Source organism: Oncorhynchus clarkii, chromosome 1, assembly GCF_045791955.1.
Source record: "Oncorhynchus clarkii lewisi isolate Uvic-CL-2024 chromosome 1, UVic_Ocla_1.0, whole genome shotgun sequence".
In the NCBI taxonomy this organism is placed as follows: Eukaryota; Metazoa; Chordata; class Actinopteri; order Salmoniformes; family Salmonidae; genus Oncorhynchus; species Oncorhynchus clarkii.
The window spans coordinates 10,513,017-10,532,922 of record NC_092147.1 but is presented as its reverse complement, the minus strand read 5'-3'; the positions used below and the strand labels follow the sequence as shown (position 1 = coordinate 10,532,922).

General features: G+C 41.9%; 2 protein-coding genes across 4 annotated transcripts in view; both read left to right on the top strand.

Moving 5' to 3' along the window:
• The first annotated feature begins 290 nt into the window (after positions 1-290).
• LOC139420404 (E3 ubiquitin-protein ligase UHRF1-like) lies at positions 291-13,557 on the top strand. Of its 2 annotated transcripts, none has more exons than XM_071170512.1 (17): positions 291-453; positions 1,744-1,906; positions 2,008-2,274; positions 2,500-2,648; positions 3,593-3,808; positions 4,042-4,157; positions 8,521-8,707; positions 9,199-9,322; positions 9,494-9,601; positions 9,774-9,878; positions 10,043-10,149; positions 10,586-10,748; positions 10,908-11,045; positions 11,141-11,264; positions 11,489-11,640; positions 11,977-12,075; positions 12,180-13,557. In XM_071170512.1, the coding sequence occupies exons 2-17, from the start codon at positions 1,754-1,756 to the stop codon at positions 12,324-12,326; spliced, it is 2,355 nt and encodes a 784-aa protein (XP_071026613.1). In that variant the 5' UTR covers positions 291-453; positions 1,744-1,753; the 3' UTR covers positions 12,327-13,557. The 2 variants fall into 2 exon arrangements, with proteins under 2 accessions (XP_071026613.1, XP_071026709.1); XM_071170608.1 differs by having other exon boundaries at positions 343-453; positions 1,749-1,906.
• A 906-nt stretch (positions 13,558-14,463) lies between these two features.
• LOC139420304 (lysine-specific demethylase 4B-like) overlaps positions 14,464-19,906 on the top strand; it is an 86,280-nt gene continuing 80,837 nt past the window's right edge. Inside the window, exon 1 of one of the 2 annotated variants that reach the window (XM_071170290.1) lies at positions 14,464-14,626. The gene's annotated coding sequence lies outside the window, so the exon portion shown is untranslated. Of the gene's footprint in view, positions 14,627-19,056; positions 19,593-19,906 lie in introns of those variants that run through there. The other variant, XM_071170377.1, reaches the window with a different exon arrangement.

Sequence of the window (19,906 nt, the reverse complement as noted above, 5' to 3'; positions counted from 1 at the left end):
AGATACATTTGACAGAAAAAATGCACAAACGTTTGCTGTCGATCTGTCATGTCGCAGGCATAAAGTTGTGTTAAAAGTTTGTAAATCACAGATCTGTTTCTGTGGTTGAGTAATAAAAAAATTGACCGTACAATCAATCTCGCGCCAAAATCCTCGGAAGAGGGAAGGCTAGCGAGACCCTAGTTTCGCGGGCTGAGGCTAAGCTCCGCTCACAGTTTTGATTGACAGGAATTACAGCCCACCAGAGAGAAATTCAAAATGGTAATAGCCAATAGCGGAAAGAAGGCGGCGACATTCACTGGTTGAAGGAGTCGTATTGATTGAGTCCTCTAAAAACAGTCTACAGAAGAGTTGTGCGTTTGATCCAGAAGTAGTATAGGATTACGTTTTTCACGGTTTAATAAATGCCATATAATTATTTGCATTTGTAAGAAAAGAAAATAAGAAAAACAGGTAACGTAATGTTTCTTCTTTGGTCAAGTGTACATATTTTTTTTGGAAAGTTGCCTAGCTAACTTGGTACAGTGATTGCCTCATTCCAACCAGTTAACTTTTGATAGTGAATTATTAATATTATAATTTCACTCGACAGTTTGCATGGTAACTCACAAGCTAGGTGTCCGTATGTTTTCAATGTAAAGATAATCTTTCTTTTGGTTAGCAACTACAACGTATTAGTTGATGTTGTAGCTAACGTTAACTAGCTAGCTAGGCTAATGTAACGTGGTGTGTTGTTAATGTCGATTAACGTTACTATCAGTGTACTATTTGTTACTATGGTGGCTGATAACGTTGTCTATAGTTAGTTACAACATTTCAATGGCTAATCACATTTACATTCGCTGTTAACCAACGTTAGTATGACTTCTTAGCTAGTTAGTTATAATTTACTAAGATGCTTACTTAACGTTTGCTATTGCAAAAAAAATGTTTGTTTACGACGGCTGAATATGATCGAACTTGTTTATTTAATGTTAGTTAGCGTTAAAGTTACTTGTCCACCAGCCGAGAAAACGAAACAGCGCGCTTTTTTGAATCATAGCTAGCTAATTATTACATTAAATTACCTGATTTAAAATGTTTTTTTAGTTAGTCAATTAAAATAGCTAGCTGCTTGTCAATTGTTTCCCAATATTGTTTGATTCGTTTGTGTAGCAAGCTAACCAGCCAACAATAGTAAGTCTAAGTAACAGGTCAAGTATAGTAACAGTAGTAGTTACTGCCACAACAATGTGTAAAACTCATCACAGCTGACCCGATAGAACCTACCTCCTCCCAGCTGAACACAAAGCTTCGCTAGCTAATGTAAAATAAAACGAATTATATTTATTTATTTCATACTGTCTACCATAGCAATTCTATTCAAGTTTTGAGCCGGTCAAATATGTGCGCTTGGAACATTGTCAGGAAGCGAAGCCACGTTGTTTGATATCAGCGTTGCCTTCGCGCCAGGATGAGGTCGCAATAGCTGCATTTAAAAGGGTAGGAGTGGCTTACTCACCCAGTTTCCCGCACTGTTAAAATCAGCATGGCATGTTGGTTGAATAATCCCCCAGTCATTGAATGGGGTTTGGGGAAGTATTTATTCAAATAAATAAATAATGAATGATTGATCCACTTGATCAATAGTTGGCACAGTAATACTCAAAGGAAAGTGGGAGAAAAACATTGAATGGTGCTGCTTTTGAAGCTCAGATGATGCAATGCTGCCATTAACTCCCAGTTTGGCTCCCCTTTGCACAGGGCAGCTGCAATGTGGATTCAAGTGCGCACCATGGATGGCAAGGAGACCCATCGGATCGACTCCCTGTCCAAACTTACCAAGGTGGACGAGCTGCGCCTCAAGATCTTGGAACTCTTTAAGGTTGACCCAGAGAAGCAGAGGCTTTTCTACCGGGGAAAGCAGGTGGGGCAGATGGATACTTTCCTGTTTAATTCAGTTACAACCGTGTTGCTGGGGTCCTTAGTAATCATGTCTGGATGAATATGTTCTGTTTCTGTTCCCAGATGGAGGACGGCCACACAATCTTTGATTACAACGTGGGTTTGAACGACATAGTGCAGCTGCTTGTTAGACAGGCCGCGCCCCCTGCTGCTGTCCTCAAAAGCAAGGACAAAGAGGCCGAGCTGTCCGACTCTGACTCTGGCTGTAGCTCTGCGCAGAGTGAGTCAGACAAGAGCTCCACCCACGGGGAGGCCGAGGTGCAGGCAGCTGGCACCTCCACCCAAACCGACTTGCCAGACCTGGTCGACCCCGGCTTTGGCTGTTACAAGGTAAGGATCTCTAAAAGCCCTAGTATTTGCTGTACTGGTATCACTTGATGGGGTGAAATGATGCTTTAACTTAAAATCAAAAATGGCATTTGCGTTAATATTTTGGAGTTATTGAATTGGGGTTGAATATAATAGCTAGTCTTAATTTGAAGTTTGCAAAACACAAGTTAAAAAATTGTTACTTCAGCAGTGTCAATATCAACTTTGTGTAATTTTCCCCCCCAGATTAACGAGTTTGTTGATGCCAGAGACTTGAACATGGGTGCCTGGTTTGAGGCCCAAATTGTGAACGTTACAAAGACATCTGGAGAGGAGGGCTCTGACACGAAACCCAGCGAAGAGGAAGTTATTCACTACCATGTCAAATATGAAGAGTGAGCATTTTATCAAGTATTTTATATTTAAAGATCGGATGGATAGGTCATGCCTCACTGTTGAATGTTAACTTCCGCAAACATGTATAGAAAACATGTGTTCATGTGGAACTTATTGCCGTTTAGTAAAGAGGTGGACCAATGGGGAAATTGATTGGCCATGTCCCAATTATCTCTCCTTCCTCCCAAAAGGTGCACTTGTTCACTTCCCTTTACTGATTTTTAAAGGAAATGACTGGTATAAGAAATTGTGATACTCTCACTAGCCCAGGTCTCCACCCATCTAATGCTTTTAGATTTTGTGTGAAGTAGTGAACGAGTGCACACTTCACAGGGCTCGACATTAACTCGTGTCTGGGACATTAAAAAAATTATATATTTGTTGGATGACAATATAGATTTCAGTAGTACAAATGGACAAGTACATTTAAAAAAAATAAAATATAAACAAGTTAATCATTGCACAATATCAAACAATTACTTATATCAGAATTGGATCAGAGCCAACATTGTAATAATATTCAAATCTGTTTTTCATGTAGACCTACATGTATAAAATAAAAAACAGTTAAAAAAGAAAGCCCACAGGACAAATTGTAGGTGATATGCATATTGTCAAAACAATGCAGACATGGGGGAGGCAATTCCATAACACGACAATTGGCAAACGAATTACAAATATTTGTGCTTGATAATTTGTACACCACCATGCCACCTTGTTTTGCCTGCCAGTGTGTAAAAACCAGAGGAACATTTGAAATTACCGATTTGTATTACTCCAATGTGCCCCCAGCAGTCAAGTCCCTCAGAATTCAAACACTACTTTGAGCTGCTTCTGTTCTATCAGATATGTCAATCAGCTTACAAAAGCCCCATTATGTAGGAAGCACCTGCCGTATGCATCTGAGCTGAATACTGACACTGCCTCTGTGTGGTCTCTCTAGCTACCCAGAGAATGGTGTGGTGCTGCTGCATTCCAAGGATGTGCGCCCGCGTGCTCGCACTGTCTACCAGTGGCACCAGCTAGAGGTGGGCATGGTGGTCATGGTCAACTTCAACCCTGACGAACCCAAGGAGCGCGGCTACTGGTACGATGCCCAGATCCAGAAGAAGAGGGAGACACGCACCCTGCACGAGATCTACACCAAAATACTGCTCGGGTAATAATTGGTCCTGTTCGTCTCTGCTTTAATAAACAAAAAGAGAGTACATTGTCTCTCATAGCATAATTCAATAGTGTGTTTCTATTGATTACTTGTTTTATATTATCTACACGGTATAGATTGCACTTTTGTATTATGTTGATGTCATAGTTTTCCATTGGCCATGTATAGCATTTTGTTTGCACAGTAGTACCATGACGGGTATCCGAAGAGCTTGTGTTTTATTTCAGGGATGCCGGTGACTCTCTGAATGACTGTAGGATCATGTTCTTGACTGAAATTTACAAAATCGAGGAGCCTGGAGCATTGGATGGATCTGGAGTTGGATCTGACAGTCCACTGAAAAGTAAGTTGGAGCTGTTTAGCTGGATTTCATCGGCTGTATTCACTGAAGGCAAACGGAACAAAACTATATATATTTTTTATTTAACTAGGCAAATCATTATTTACAGTGACGGCCTAGGAACAGTGGGTTAACTGCCTTGTTCAGGGGCAGAAGGACAGATTTTTATCTTGTCAGCTCGGGGATTCGTTCTAGCAACCTTTCGGTTACTGGCCCAACGCGCTAACCACTAGGCTTCCTTCCACCCCCTTAAGGGACCTACCTGGATTTGTCCAATAACTTGTGTTTGTTTTGCTACTCTACCAAATGTTTTGCACCAGAATCTGACTACTGTATACACCCCTGATGAGCTTTTGAGGCGACTGAAACCACATACACAGTAGGATAGTTATTATTTGTCACATGCGCCGAATACAACCAGTGTAGACATACTGTGAAATGCTTAGTCTCAATTGTCCTGAACGGTGCAGCGGTCTAAGGCACTGCAGACCGTGGTTCAATTCCAGGCTGTATCACAACCGGCTGTGATTGGGAGTCCCATAGGGCGGTGCACAATTGGCTCAGCGTTGTCTTTGTCAATAAGAATTTGTTCTTAACTGACTTGCCTAGTTAAATAAAATAATCCAGTTCAAGAGTTATATTTATTAAATAAAAGTGACACAATAACGAGGCTATATACAGGGGGTACTGATACTGAGTCAATGTGTGGTGGTATAGGTTAGTTGAGGTAATTTTGTACATGTAGGTAGGGGTATGGGTAATAACCTTGAGTAGTAGCAGTGTACAAAATCAAAGGGGGGGTGTCAATGTAAATAGTCCGGGTGGCCATTTGATTAATTATTCAGCAGTCTTGTGGCTTGGGGGTAGAAGCTGTTAAGGAGCCTTTTGGTCCGGTACCGCTTGCTGTGTGGTAGCAGAGAGAACATTCTGACTTGGGTGACTGGAGTCTTTGACAATTTTTTGGGCCTTCCTCTGACACCCCCTAGTATATAGGTCCAGTGATGAACTGGGCTGTACGCACTACCCTCAGTAGTGCCTTACCGGACGTGTTGCGAACGTTGCAAAATAAATTTACACACGTTTTCAATCGTTGCACCCACACTGCTCCCGCGCTCCAACGAGCATCTGCTTTGCCAGGCGCTAAAATGGGAGTTGATTCTATTTGTGACATAGGAGAGGCAGAACGCGCTTCAAGTCCTATTTTCTCATTGGTTTTTTAGGAACATATACCCACGTGGGTGATTGAAAGATTAACTGAGGTCGGTTGTGGTAATGCACCTTATTATGAAAGTTAGTTGCCATATAAAGTCCAAAGAAAAAGAAGCCTGGAAGGAGGAGAGATGACTAGAAACAATTCGGTTGACCGTTTTATGTGTGGATTAAGTATCGGAGTAGAGGACCTAGTGTTACGGTTGGATGCCGAGCAGTTGCCATACCAGGCGGTGATGCAACTGGTCAGGATGCTCTCAATGGTGCAGCTGTAGATCTTTTTGAGAATCTGGGGACCCATGCCAAATCTTTTCAGTCTCCTGGGGGGGGGGGGGGTGATGTCGGCTCTCCTTTTCCTGTTGTCCACGATCATCTACTTTGTCTTGCTCACATTGAGGGAGAGGTTGTTGTCCTGGCACCACACGGCCAGGTCTCTGACCTCCTCCCTGTAGGCTCTCGTCGTTGTCTGTGATCAGGCTTACTGTTGTCGTCAGCAAACTTAATGATGGTGTTGGAATTGTTTGGCAACGCAGCCGTGGGTGAACAGGGAGTACAGGAGGGGATTAAATACACGCCCCTGTGTTGAGGATCAGCGTGGCGAATGTGTTGCTGCCTACCCTTACCACCTGGGGGAGGCCTGTCGGGAAGTCCAGGATCCAGTAGCAGAGGGAGGTGTTTAGTCCCAGGGTCCTTAGCTTAGTCATGAGCTTTGTGGGCACTGGTGTTGAATGCTGAGCTGTAGTCAATGAACAGCATTCTCACATAGGTATTCCATTTGTCCAGATGGGAAAGGAAGATTGTGTTATCTGTTGGGGTGGTATGAGGATCTCGGGTTTCTGTAATGATGGTGTTGTGAGCCATGACCAGCCTTTCAAAGCACTTCATGGCTACTGACGTGAGTCAATTAGGCAGGTTAACTTCACAGGGACTATGGTGGTCTGCTTGAAACATGTTGGTATTAGATTCGGACAGGGAGAGGTTGAAAATGTCAGCGAAGACGCTTGCCAGTTAGTCCACGCATGCTTTGAGAACACGTCCTGGTAATGCATCTGGCCCTGTGGCTTTGTGAATGTTGACCTGTTTACAAGTCTTACTCACATCGGCTACCGAGAGCGTTATCACACAGTCGTCCGGAACAGCTGGTGCTCTCATGTATGCTTCAGGGTTGCTTGCCTCAAACAAGCATAAAAGGCATTTAGCTCGTCTGGTAGGTTTGTGTCAATGGGCAGCTCGTGGCTGGGTTTCCCTTTGTAATCTGTAATAGTTTGCAAGCCATGCCACATCCAACAAGCATCAGAGCCAGTGTAGGGGGATTCAATCTTAGTCCTGTATTGACACTTTGCCTGTTTGATGGTTCATCTAGTTCCGGATTAGTGTCCCGCTCCTTGAAAGCAGCGGCTCTAACCTTTTTGCTCGGTGCGGATGTTCCCTGTAATCCATGGCTTCTGGTTGGAATATGTACGTACGGTCACTGGGGACGACGTCGTCGACGTACTCATTGATGAAGCCGGTGACTGAGGTGGAATCCAAAGCCATTGGATGAATCCCGTAACATATTCCAGTATGTGCTAGCAAAACGGTCCTGAAGCGTAGCATCTGCTTCAGCTGACCGCTTCCGTATTGAGCGAGTCACTGGTACTTCCTGCTTTAATTATTGCTTTTAAGCACAAATCAGGAGGATAGAATTATGCTCAGATTTGCCAAATGGAGGGTGATGGAGAGCTTTGTATGCGTCTGTGTTTGGAGTAAAGGTGGTCTAGGATTTTCTTTTCCCTGGTTGCACATGTGACATGCGGGTAGCAATGAGGTAAAAAGGATTTAAGTTTGCCTGCATTAAAGTCCCCGGCCACTAGGAGCACCGCGTCTGGGTGATAATTTATTTTTGTTTGCTTATGGCCTTATACAGCTAGTTGAGTGCAGTCTTAGTGCCAGCATCTGTTTGTAAATTGAAGTATCAACACATTTTATACACTGATGTAAATAATTGACTTGCACTCAATACACAGATGCAGTGATAGCACGTATTTTCTATTTTGTCATGAACGGCCTACGTGTTTAGTCTGTTCTCTTGTAGGGGTCCGTGCATTTATCAGCCTGATTTTCATGAAGGATTAGGATACATGTAAATCACATGCAGAGTTGCAAATGTTCTGCAGGCTTGAAATTAGGCTATAGTTCAATGTTGGAGGCAGATGTTAGAAAACGACATACACATACTATTGTAACCATAGAGACTGGGATTAATCTTGACATGCTTCGCGATCCAGCACGAGATTCATTTTTTGTTATGATGGCTGCACAAATAAATATGTTCTTACTTTGTAAAAAAAAAAAAAAAAAAAGTGCTGACTGAGCATATTTAGTTTGCTTGTGCAGATTCATCCAAAACACTGGTTGTAACTGGAATTTCCAGGCAAACGGAAAAAAGGAGAGCAGTCGTTGATAATGTCAATCAAAGATGAACCCAGTTTAATATAATTTAGGGAAATGCCTTCAATAGCATAGAAAATATCTCGCTGGCCTCTTGGAGACAGGCCATTTAGTCTAATACAGGGCTCTCTAACCCTGTTCAGTCCTGTAGGTTTTCACTCCAACCATTATCAAGCCTACCTGATTTCTAATAATTACTTGGTTTTATAAGCTGAATCATGTTAGTTACAACCTACAGGAGGGTAACTCCAGGAGCAGGGTTGGTGAGCCCTGGTCTAATCAGACGGTATCAAATGTTCTCTAAACATCAGCCTGAGAGGCTTGTACGAAGTCAAAACAATACTGTGACTTTGCAAGCTGCTACAGAATCACGTTCATAATGTCATCAATACTAGAACATTCAGTGTGTCCTTGTGCCTTCAGTAACTGACGTCAATCACTATCAGATGATATGAGAACAACCCATAACATTCAGTATCAAGTCTAGTGACCATCAACCCCAACACACATCACTGTCACAAACAGAACACTGGAAATCTTGTGTGTTGCAAAAACGTGTGGATATGCTAAGCATTGTGAATTTTTCTTAATTAAATATGAACTTTATTCATCTTAAATATTCCCAGTACACACACACGCGCATCTCCTACTGAAGGGTTTACAGTACTCATCTTAACGTTTACAAGTCAACGGGCTGACATTGTCTTCGCTCCTGTTTTTACTCCAGGGTCAAACGGACCCGAGTGCAAACACTGCAAAGATGACCTCAAAAAGAACTGCCGCTGGTGCAACTGCCACGTTTGCGGTGTGAAGCAGGACCCTGACAAGCAGCTGCTGTGTGACGAGTGTGACATGGCCTTCCACATCTATTGCCTTAACCCCCCACTGACCAGCCTCCCCGATGATGATGACTGGTAAGTATACTACAGTGCTGATGTCTGTGCTGGCAGTCGGTCTGGCCAGTGCCCCCTTCTAGAGCTGCTTATGTGACTGTCTTAGTCATGCCATTGATTCAGATGACACTTTAGGCATGTTTCTAAATGGAGTTTGATGTGATTTCAGGCTGTTTATTTGGCAAATTTGAATTGAGTATTAATCATTAGTTTCTTTCTACTGTGAGCTGTACGTACTGTCCAAATTACTTGGAAGAAAAAAAGTCTCTGCACAGAGAACACCCACAGGTGCTGGTGTTGCTCCCCCTGGTCTCCATATCTGTGCTACAGTGAAATGTGGTCTGTTACCTCTACATTGGGGGAGTTGTCTTCTCTCCGACATGTATTCAGCAGACCAGAACAACATTCCCCATGCCCATATTAACACTACACGAGCCATGCAGTGGCTTTATACTGCATCATTTATTTTGATGTCCTATTCCCTGCTTGCTCTAACCTCTGTATTTATCTAGGTATTGTCCCGAGTGCCGCAACGATGCCAGTGAAGTGGTCCTAGCAGGAGAGAAACTCAAGGACAGCAAGAAAAAATCCAAGATGGCGTCCGCTAGCTCAACCAGCCAGAGAGACTGGGGAAAGGTAAGCACATTGAGGAATGTTGATGGGTGGATCTACCTCTTAGTGAAATAGCAGGGGTGTAACGATAGGTCCTGAGACATCATACACCCAGTTACCCTTCTGAACTTTTTGCTTTTAGTTTAGTAAACTGTGTATACCCAAGTGTTTTTACACGACCTCTTCTCCTATCAGGGCATGGCTTGTGTCGGCCGCAGCAAGCAGTGCACCATCGTGCCCTCAAACCACTACGGCCCAGTCCCTGGCGTCCCCGTTGGAAGTATTTGGAAGTTCAGGGTCCAGGTGAGTCACTTCTGTTTGCAACAGGCTGAAAAGGAAAGTCATAACTGCAGTAACTGTCAAAGGGAGTCTTGTGGGTGGCGAATGTGGATTTGATTGAATGAACCCCTTAGGGTTTGTTGTGATGGCTGTCGGTCCTGGTAGGTTGTTCTCTGACATTAAACACTGTGTACAGGTGAGTGAGTCTGGTTGCCACAGGCCACATGTAGCTGGGATCCATGGGAGGAGCAACGATGGATCTTACTCCCTAGTGCTGGCAGGGGGTTATGAAGATGACCAGGTACATAGGCTCTCTTCCATATTTTTCCTTTGTTACATGTGCCCATAATGTACATAGTTAAAAAAACTAAATGGAAGATTAAGTGACTAGATGTAACGGAATGTTGTGAACACCTTAAGCATTAGAAGTCACTGTGCAAATTCTGGTTTTCAATTGGTTCTCAGGATAATGGCAACGAGTTCACCTACACCGGTTCAGGAGGACGAGACCTGTCTGGCAACAAGAGGACAGCCGAACAGTCGTGTGATCAGAAGCTCACCAATATGAACAGGTAAGTCTCTGCACAGAGAACACCCACTGGTGCTGGTATACCTCCCCTGGTCTCCATATCTGTGCTATAGTGAAGTGTTGTATGTTTCCTCTTCTCCTACATGTATTCATCAGACCAGCACAACTTTCCCCATGCCACTATTAACGCTCCGTGTGTGATAGTGGTTTGAATGAGGTTGAAATGAGTGGAAGCCTGGGCTTTGCATGTCTTTGCCTCGAGCTTTAGGTTTACTGTTTTTAACAATCATGACCTGTTCTAACAATTCACCTTTTATTGTATTCAGTATAATTCAAAATGATTCAAGTAGGACATCTTATTTGCTGTTTTAAACTGTCTGTAATGTATTTTGAGTGGGTTTTGACATGGATTATTCACTGCCATCCACAATTTGATTATCATTTGAATGACCCAATCCTCATTTGCCTGTATGACCCAGAGCTCTGGCTCTGAACTGCAACGCGTCGGTGAACGAGAAGGACGGGGCCGAGGCCAAAGACTGGAAGGCAGGCAAGCCGGTCAGGGTGGTGCGCAGCTCCAAGGGCCGCAAGCATAGCAAGTTCAGCCCTGAAGACGGCAACAGATACGACGGCATCTACAAGGTGGGAATGCCCAGGCGTGAAATGAGGATGTTGAATCTGAAATTAATTTCAAAATGAAAATACTGTGCATTGTTACACCCTTAGCAATTCACAAGCCTGCATCCTTTGTCTTGTCCTGTGGTTCCATGTTGACTGAACAAATTCACTCATCTCTTCCAGGTGGTGAAATACTGGCCAGAGAAGGGCAAGTCCGGCTTCCTGGTCTGGAGGTACCTGCTCAAACGAAACGATGACGAGCCAGCGCCATGGACCAGGGATGGCAAGGAACGCATCAAGAAACTGGGACTCACAATGCAGGTAGACGCACGGATTATCCTGTTAACTGCAGCTCGGGCCACTATGCCTTTCTAAAACTCGTTTTGATGAGTCTACATCCTTTTGATATTTTGTAGTATCCTGAGGGCTATCTGGAGGCCCAGACTGCCAAGGAGAAGGAGAAAGAAAACAAGGAGAAGGAAAATGAGGTGACTGAAACACCCACCAAAGGAAAGCGGAAGAGAAAGTCTCAGTCTAATGGTGGGTACTTTGTCAAAGTAGCTGCGGAACTAGCTATAGCCACACAAAATAAATTGGTAGCATTCAAATTTCCAACAGAATACAGGTGCAAATGGTTAATGAACACTATTCTCACTTTTACAATCACGAGTGGTATTGACCCTGGAGTAAGTTCTAAATGGGTGTCCATCTCTTTCTCCCAACCTTCTGTATCCATATGCTACCTCTCCTAACCTCTTTTGTAGCTGAAGAGAAGTTGTCACCAACCAAGGGAACTCCCAAGAAGATGAAAGTTGAGGCTTATAAACTGACCAAAGAACAGAAGGCTTGGGTCAAGGGTGACGAGTCCAACAGTAAGCTGTGGGGTGAAGCCATGGAGTCTCTGGCCCTTGGCCCGGTACGTCAGATTTCACACCATTGGGATTAATTTATTTACCCTTATCCAGATAAAATATCCTTTCTCAATGAGACTAATGCAAAGCCAATGACTCTTGATATGACCATCTGAAGCTTTAAAACCAGGCAAGCATTGATGTTAATGCTTTATCTTTTGATTGTCATCATCACTGGTGGTGTACTTAGCATTGTCTTTATGCTATGTCCATTGAAGGGCTGATAGAAAGCATTAGAATGTGTAACATGACTTGGTTTTGCAGCTTCTGCTTTTCCATGTCATTCTCCTCACCATGGGTTTGGATACTAGGTACTTAACAGTTTACTTTTGCTTTCCCAGAAATTCCTGAACAAAGTTGAGGAAGTCTTCTCATGTATATGCTGCCAGGAAGTGGTCTTTCAACCTATCACCACTGAGTGCCAACACAATGTCTGCAGGGTAAGTTGATCTTCTTTGCTAGCCTTGACATTTTGCCTTTCTGTCCATTTTGAGAGCAAGAAAAGTAGACAAAAGATTGAAAGTTGCACTTTTCCTTTTTATAGGAATGCCTTCAGCGGTCTTTCAAGGCAGAGGTGTACTCATGCCCGGCATGTAGGCACGATCTGGGGAAAAACAACCCAATGACTGTCAACAATCCCCTCCAAGCAATTCTCAACCAGTTCTTCCCAGGATACAGCAGTGGACGGTGATAACTTGTTCCACATGCTTGACCAGCATGGAGACAACATGAACTATGAGGGAAGTTAAGCATTTCAGTAAAGACAAATAATAACTTTTCCTAATATATTTTACAAATGTAACACTGTCTGTTTGGCGAAATGCCACCCCCTCTTCTCTGGTCCTATGTCATTAACTGTAGTTGATGTAATTAAACTGCCTTGATCAAATGTATCTGTAACATTAATGTTCTTCTGTTAACAATGCATTTTAACTTGAACTGCCAAAATTAATACACAAGTCTAATTCCTTCAAGCACATGTGGTTTGTTTGTTAGAGCAGATAGACATGTTAATCAATTGCATACACTTTTATTTAGGAAACACTCCCTTATTGAATGTGTTTTATATTCTAAGTTTGATGTCCAATAGAACTGGCCAGAATTCATGTTTTTCTTAAGCGAAGCACAACTGAAATCTGTTAGCGACCCCATTTAAACAATTTTATTTTAAGTGTCGGTATGGATTTGATATTGCAACCCCCCTCGCCCCCAAGTTATTTTTAAATGTTTATAGAAATTACTTGTCATGGTGGATGTGAGGGTCATTTCAGTAACAAATGTACTCGTTGTTTTGTGTGTTTACTCGTTTACAAAAGTTTTTTTACATTTATTTTCCCATGTGTAATCTGATGGAGTTTAGTGAACATTTGATTTCAATTTGAGGGGAATCTATACCTTTCACTAATCTATACAATTATTGACTTTTGTTCCAATTTATTGTCATAATTATCCCTTTTTAATTGTCAAATGTACGTCACCTTAATCCTTTAACTGCTGTCGAAGCACACTGTTTCTGAACAAGCCCAAAGATGTCATGTGTAACCTTTACTGTTGTGCACAATTCCTGTTTAGGTGTCCCACAAAATGCTTTTGATTCAAGGCAGGGCTATAGAACACTTAAAACACCTAGCTCTGTTAAACTTTTCTCTGGTGGTTCAACAGGAAATATTTAAGACCCAGAATTGAAATGTTGCTCAGTTTTATGTTTCTGCTTGTTCTTTTCCAATATTGCAAAATGAATGCCAGTGGCTGCAGATGTTAGTAATACCTCAAATTTACAATTTGCATAAACTGGAAATGTATATTTTCTAAAATTGTATATTTTTAGAATTGTTTTTTTGATATGTAGTATTAGAAGTTACTTGCTTGCACATGTTTACCAAGTGCAGAATTTTCCAATAAAACCTTTTTATAAAATGCAATTTTGAAATGTTACTTTTTCGCTAACAAAGGATGTAATGGTGCCTTTTTGTCCTAGGTGTCAGTTTTATGACCAGTCTTGTAAGAATAAAATGTGCAGATATTTCTGTATGTCCATTTTGGAACTGCATTTGAAACACTACCAAATCGAGACTGTCTAATCAAACGGCTACCCAGACTATTTGCACTGCCCCCCCCCCCCCCCCCCCTTTTTTTACACGGCTGCTACTCTTAGCTATGTACATATTGCCTCAACTAACCGGTGCCACCACACATTGGAAATCATATTTAATATACGGCCTCATGTTATATTTTTTGGAGCAAGCATTTCCTGAAATCCATGTTATTGGTTTTTGTTATAAGAACATTTACACGTATTTCTTTGTTGCAAAGTATACTACACTGTTTCTAAGAACATGGCCACATTTGGATCAACATAACATTCCTTAAAATTAAAATAAAAAACAGTTCCGAGGACTTCTGTAGTAGAAGTTCCCATTTTGGTTGTTTCCACTAGTTACCACAGCCACAAAGTCAGTTTGCTTTCGTAAAAATATGAAGACAATTTGCTTGTTGGTTTTCTAATTTAAGCGTTAGCCATGCGGTTAACATTGTGTTCAAATTTAGGGTTAAGATTAGGTTTGAAATCCGATATTAGGAAAATAGACTGTAGAAAGAGGCGGGGTTTATGACTTTGTGGCTGGGGTAACTAGTGACGACCCATCTTGGTAACATTTTCGTTTTGATATCGTAAAATGACGCTTCCTGGAGGTTAACCCTTTTCACAACCGGAAAATGTGCTGCCCAGTTCGTTCTGCCTTATTGGTTCATATAGCAATCTATCAACGAGGTCATCCAAACAAATCCATAGAACGTATCCAGTGAACGCCTACAAACCTAATCTGGCCAATCACTGAGCTGAAACGTCGTGAAGGAGGCGTGAGGCCTAGCTCTCCTGTATGCAACCAGCTAGCTAAAGCTCTAAAAGATAATCGATCGTGTGTGGATTTTATAAAACGTGAAACATCGATTGAGTAAAATAAAGAAAAGGAACATATTTTGCTGCAGGAGGTAATGTTGAATGATTTGCTTATTTTTGGGGGGCTCAAATGCACCTAGATACGTGTTATTTCCGATGTGATCTAAACAGTTGTAGCTAGCTAGTTAGCCAGCGACGGTGCCTGTTTTGTTGACTTGTATGGATGGAATGGGGGAAGGCAGCCTGCGAGCGGAGGACTGACTGGCTGTCAAAACTCCCAAAACGGCCATTCTCGACAGTTGAAATTGGTGTTAGCTTACAACTATTATTAACTAGCTACGTTAACTACATAACATTTCGTGATGTTTCTAGGCGCGGGCTAACTTAACTAGTTTTAATTGCATACATCGGACACCCATATAGCTAGCATGCAGTGCTGACATAAGTGACACTAACGTTACACAGTCGTTTTTTGATCGATCCATAGCATGCACTATTTTCCTAGCTTAGTAGCTACTGTTAATTCTGAATATCGAGTTTGCTTGCTAGCTGCCTGTGTCACGACGGCCAGCATACGCTTGCAGGCGAACAATTAACTTACTGTAACTAGTTTAGCTGCGAAACACTTCGTTACTTTTTCGTAGCAGGTTTGGAAAATTTACGCAGCAGGTTAGGATACTGAGGTTAAGTTTGGGGAAATGGTTAGCGAAAATGCTGTCCTAACCTGCGCCGAAAATCACTTTGTGCTTGCTAACATTATCTTGAAATACTTGCTAGAAATGCTACAAATACCTTGAGCGTTATTCCTGTGAGTTTACAGTTGAGTAATTTAGCAGACACTCTTATCCAGAGTGATTTACAGTAGTGAGTGCATACATTTTCCTATTTGTTGGTACTGGTCTCCAGTGGGAATCGAACACACAAACATTACCTTGAAATACTTGATAGCTAACGTATGCTACAAATACCTTGAGCGTTATTCCTGTGAGTTTACAGTTGAGTAATTTAGCAGACACTCTTATCCAGAGTGATTTACAGTAGTGAGTGCATACATTTTCCTATTTGTTGGTACTGGTCCCCAATGGGAATCGAACCCACACCCCTGGCGTTACAGGTGCCATGCTCTACCAACTGAGCCACACGGTAAAATGCATGGTGAATAGCTAGTGGGATCAATGTGCCAGTTTTATCAGTGTACTAATACAATTGCTAGTTTCAGTTTGTGTAGCTAGTTGGCTAGCTAGCCAGATATTGGCTAAGTTCCCCTGTCTTTGTTTTTGACAAAGCCAGCTGTATACTGTCTACGTGCGTCCTGCCATAGTTTTATGTATCACTCAGAAAAGTGTATAAAAGAGTGAATTTAAGAACACACGTATTACTCAGTTTAAAGACCCTTGGAGAGGTGAAACAATAAGTAAAATAAGTTAAGAATTTAAATGGTAAAATGTAGGCAATAAAATCAGTGTGTGAAGAACTGACAGGAAAGACCAGTGTTTTTGATATTGGATTTTAAATGTTTTTCTAATAACGTTGGGTATTATATTAGTACCAGTCAAACGTTTGGACACACTTACTCACTCCAGGGTTTTTACTATTTTTTACATTGTAAAATAATAGTGAAGACATCAAAACTATGAAATAACACATGGAATCAAATTTAAATATATTTTAGATTCTTCAAAATAGCCACGCTTTGCACACGTTTGGCATTCTCTCAACCAGATCATGAGGTAGTCACTTGTTAAAAGTACATTTGTGGAATTTCTTTCCTTAATGCATTTGAGCCAATCAGTTGTGTTGTGACAAGGTAGGGGGGTATACAGAAGATGGCCCTATTTGGTAAAAGACCCAAGTCCATTTTATGGCAAGAACAGCTCAAATAAGCAAAGAGAAACAACAGTCCATAATTACTTTAAGACATGAAGGTCAGTCAATCCTGAAAATGTTAAGAGCTTCATAAGTTTATTAGAGCTTTAAGTGCAGTCGCAAAAACCATCAAGCACTATGATAAAACTGGCTCTCATGAGGACCACCACAGGAAAGGAAGTCCCAGAGTTACCTCTGCTGCAGAGGATAAGTTCATTAGTTACCAGCTTCAGAAATTGCACAGTTAAATTGCAGTCCATATAAATGCTTCAGAGTTTAAGTAACAGACACATCTCAACATCAACTGTTCAGAGTAGACTGCGTGAAGCAGGCCTTCATGGTCAAATTGCTGCATAGAAGCCACTACCAAAGGACACCAATAAGGAGGAGAGACTTGCTTGGGCCAAGAAACACAAGCAATGGACATTAGACCCGTGGAAATCTTATTTTGGTCTGGGGTTTTTGGTTCCAACCGCCGTGTCTTTGAGACGCAGAGTAGGTGAACGGATGATCTCTGCATATGTAGTCACCACCGTGAAGCATGGAGGTGGTGTGATGTGGGGGTGCTTTGCTGGTGACATTGTTGCCGACTTATTTAGAATTCAAAGCACAGTTAACCAGCATGACTACCACAACATTCTGCAGCGATATGCCATCCCATCTGGTTTGCGCTTAGTGGGACCATCATTTGTTTTTCAACGGGACAATAACCCAACACACCTCCAGGCTGTGTAAGGGCTATTTGACCAAGAAGGATAGTGATGGAGTGCTGCATCAGATGACCTGGCCTCCCCACAATCACCTGACCTCAACCCAATTGAAATGTTTTGGAATGCAGAGTGAAGGAAAAGCAGCCAACAAGTGCTCATTATGTGTGGGAACTCCTTCAAGACAGTTGGAAAAGCTTTCCCGGTGAAGCTGGATGAGAGCATGCCAAGAGTGTGATAAGCTGTCGTCAAGGCAAAGTGTGGCTACTTTGAAGAATCTAAAATATATTTTGATTCAACACTTTTTTTTGGTTACTACATGATTCCATGTGTTATTTCATAGTTTGATGTCTTATTCTACAATGTAGAAAAAAATGAAAAATAAAGGAAAAACCCTTGAATGAGTAGGTGTCCAATCTTTTGACTGGTACAGTATATCTACAGTAATAAGACAGATCCTGCTCCTGTTGCCAGTTTGAGTCTTTGTTTAATAGCCTACTGATTAGGCCCCGCGGGAAACAGAATTTGTCATACCGTCCTTCTCTCATCTCTGGATTTACGGTATTACAGGTTTATTACACAAGGGTCGCAAAAACAGCTAACACGTCTATTGGGTATCTACCAGAATGCTAACAAAATTAGCATACGTAATATCGAATATCCACGGAGGCTGCTAGCTAAAAATGCTAATGAGCCTAAACGAGCAAATGTGAACGAGACATTGTGCAAATGAACAAAGTTTTGTCGCATGCTTGTCTGAAGGAAGAACTACTGTCTCTGAAGCAGCGTGTGTACACGCCGTGCCTGTGGTGTCGCTAGGGCGTCTTGAAGGATTTCCCACATATAATGAGCACTTGTTGGCTGCTTTTCCTTCACTGCTAGAAGAGAGGAAATAAACGCAAGGAAATCTAGCAGTGGCAGATGTACACAACTCATCCAACGGGCATTAATTTCGCAAACACCTCAGAAAGCGAACACTATATTATACCCGTCACATTATTTCAGTTAGTTTCTTAGATGACTATCAGGTTAAACTTAAGGATCGCGTTAATGCAGAAATGTTTTTCACGCAATAAAAATAAAATGCATAATAAATAACTTGCTGCGTTTGGAAGCGCAGGTCTAAAATGCTTCTTGTAATTTCTGCTCGTCATCAGACTAATTTCATGCTTCAGTTGCATTTCTCCACTCAGATGCAAATTCACAAACAGGCATTCTGTCAGCAGACAGCGCTCTGACTGAAGGAAGTGGAGCTACTTTTCTCTTGTACTTTTCTTGGTGTAGCCAGCCTACTTTTCGCTGGTAAAATTTAAAGATTACCTTTTTTTAAACAAAAAAAAAACCTTTATGAAATGTAGCTGGCTACATTATTTCTATGATAAACATGAACAAGATGATGGCCATGCAAAAACATTAAGCTTATTTACTCGTGTGGCTTCCAACCATATAGCGTTACACTTCTGTTATCTGATGAAAATGAAGCTATTTTCTACTTATTGTTTTGCACTGTGTTTTATATGAAGGAAAACTATAGTTGCACGTCCCTGAATTTTTTTTATTGAAGCAAAAAGCAAGGTTGACTTTCAATATAAAACGCGACCCAAGTCAATACACAGCTGGACTCTGCTCCCGCTGTGTCCCTTTGTGCTATTTGCAAACAAACACGTGACTGGCTCAACGGTTCTGGAGAACTACGGTAAGCTTCATAATGTGACAAGTGAAATGAAGAACGCGATCCGTTTTATGTCCTAACGTGTTGCACAAGTTTACTGCATTCATACTGAACAAAAATATAAACGCAACAATTTCAAAGATTTTACTGACTTAGTACATAAGGAAATCCAGTCATTTGCCCCCAAAAATCATTAGGCCCTTATTCTATGTATTTCACTTGCCTGGGAATACAGATATGCATCTGCGTGTCACAGACAGCTTTTGCCTCATGCAGCGGTACACATCTCATTTGCATAGAGTTGATCAGTCAGTTGATTGTGGCCTGTGGAATGTTGTCCCACTCCTTCAATGGCTGTGTGAAGTTGCTGGATATGGTCAGGAACTGGAAAATGCTGGCGTACACGTTGATAGAAAAGATCCCGAACATGCTCAATGGGCGACATGTCTGGTGTGTATGCGGGCCATTGAAGAACTGGTACATTTTCGTCTTCCAGGAATTGTGTACAGATCCTTGCGACATGTGGCTGTGCATTATCATGCTGAAACATGAGGTGATGTGGGCGGATTAATGGCGCGACAATGGGCCTCAGGAACTCATCACGGTATCTCTGTGCATTTAAATTGCCATAGATAAAATGCAACTGTGTTCATTGCACGTAACTTATACCTGCGTATACCATAACACCACCGCCAACATAGGGCACTCTGTTCACAACGTTAACATCCGCAAACCGCTTGCCCACACGACTCCATACACGTGGTCTGCGGTTATGAGGCCGGTTGGATGTACTGCCAAATTCACTAAAACATGGTAAATAAATGAACATTAAATTCTCATTCTCTGGCAACAGCTCTGGTGGATATGCATGCAGTCAGCATGCCAATTGTAAACTCCCTTAACTTGAGATATCTGTGGCTTTGTGTTGTGTAACAAAACTGCTCATTTTAGAGTGGCCTTTTATTGTCCCCAGAACAAGTCACACCTGTGTAATGATCATGCTGTTTAATCAGCATCTTGATATGCCACACCTGTTAGGTTGTTGGCAAATATTCACTAACAGCGATGTGAACACATTTGTGCACAGAATTTGAAATAAATACGCTTTTTGTTTGTATGGAACATTT

What these genes read in the sequence shown, in the direction of transcription:
- LOC139420404 (XM_071170512.1), top strand. Translation starts at nt 1,754, where the DNA reads ATGTGGATTCAAGTGCGCACCATGGATGGCAAGGAGACCCATCGGATC. An exon ending in CTCCCCGATGATGATGACTG is followed by an intron (nt 8,708 to 9,198) that starts GTAAGTATACTA and finishes GTATTTATCTAG; the next exon opens with GTATTGTCCCGAGTGCCGCA. An exon ending in TTTGGAAGTTCAGGGTCCAG is followed by an intron (nt 9,602 to 9,773) that starts GTGAGTCACTTC and finishes CACTGTGTACAG; the next exon opens with GTGAGTGAGTCTGGTTGCCA.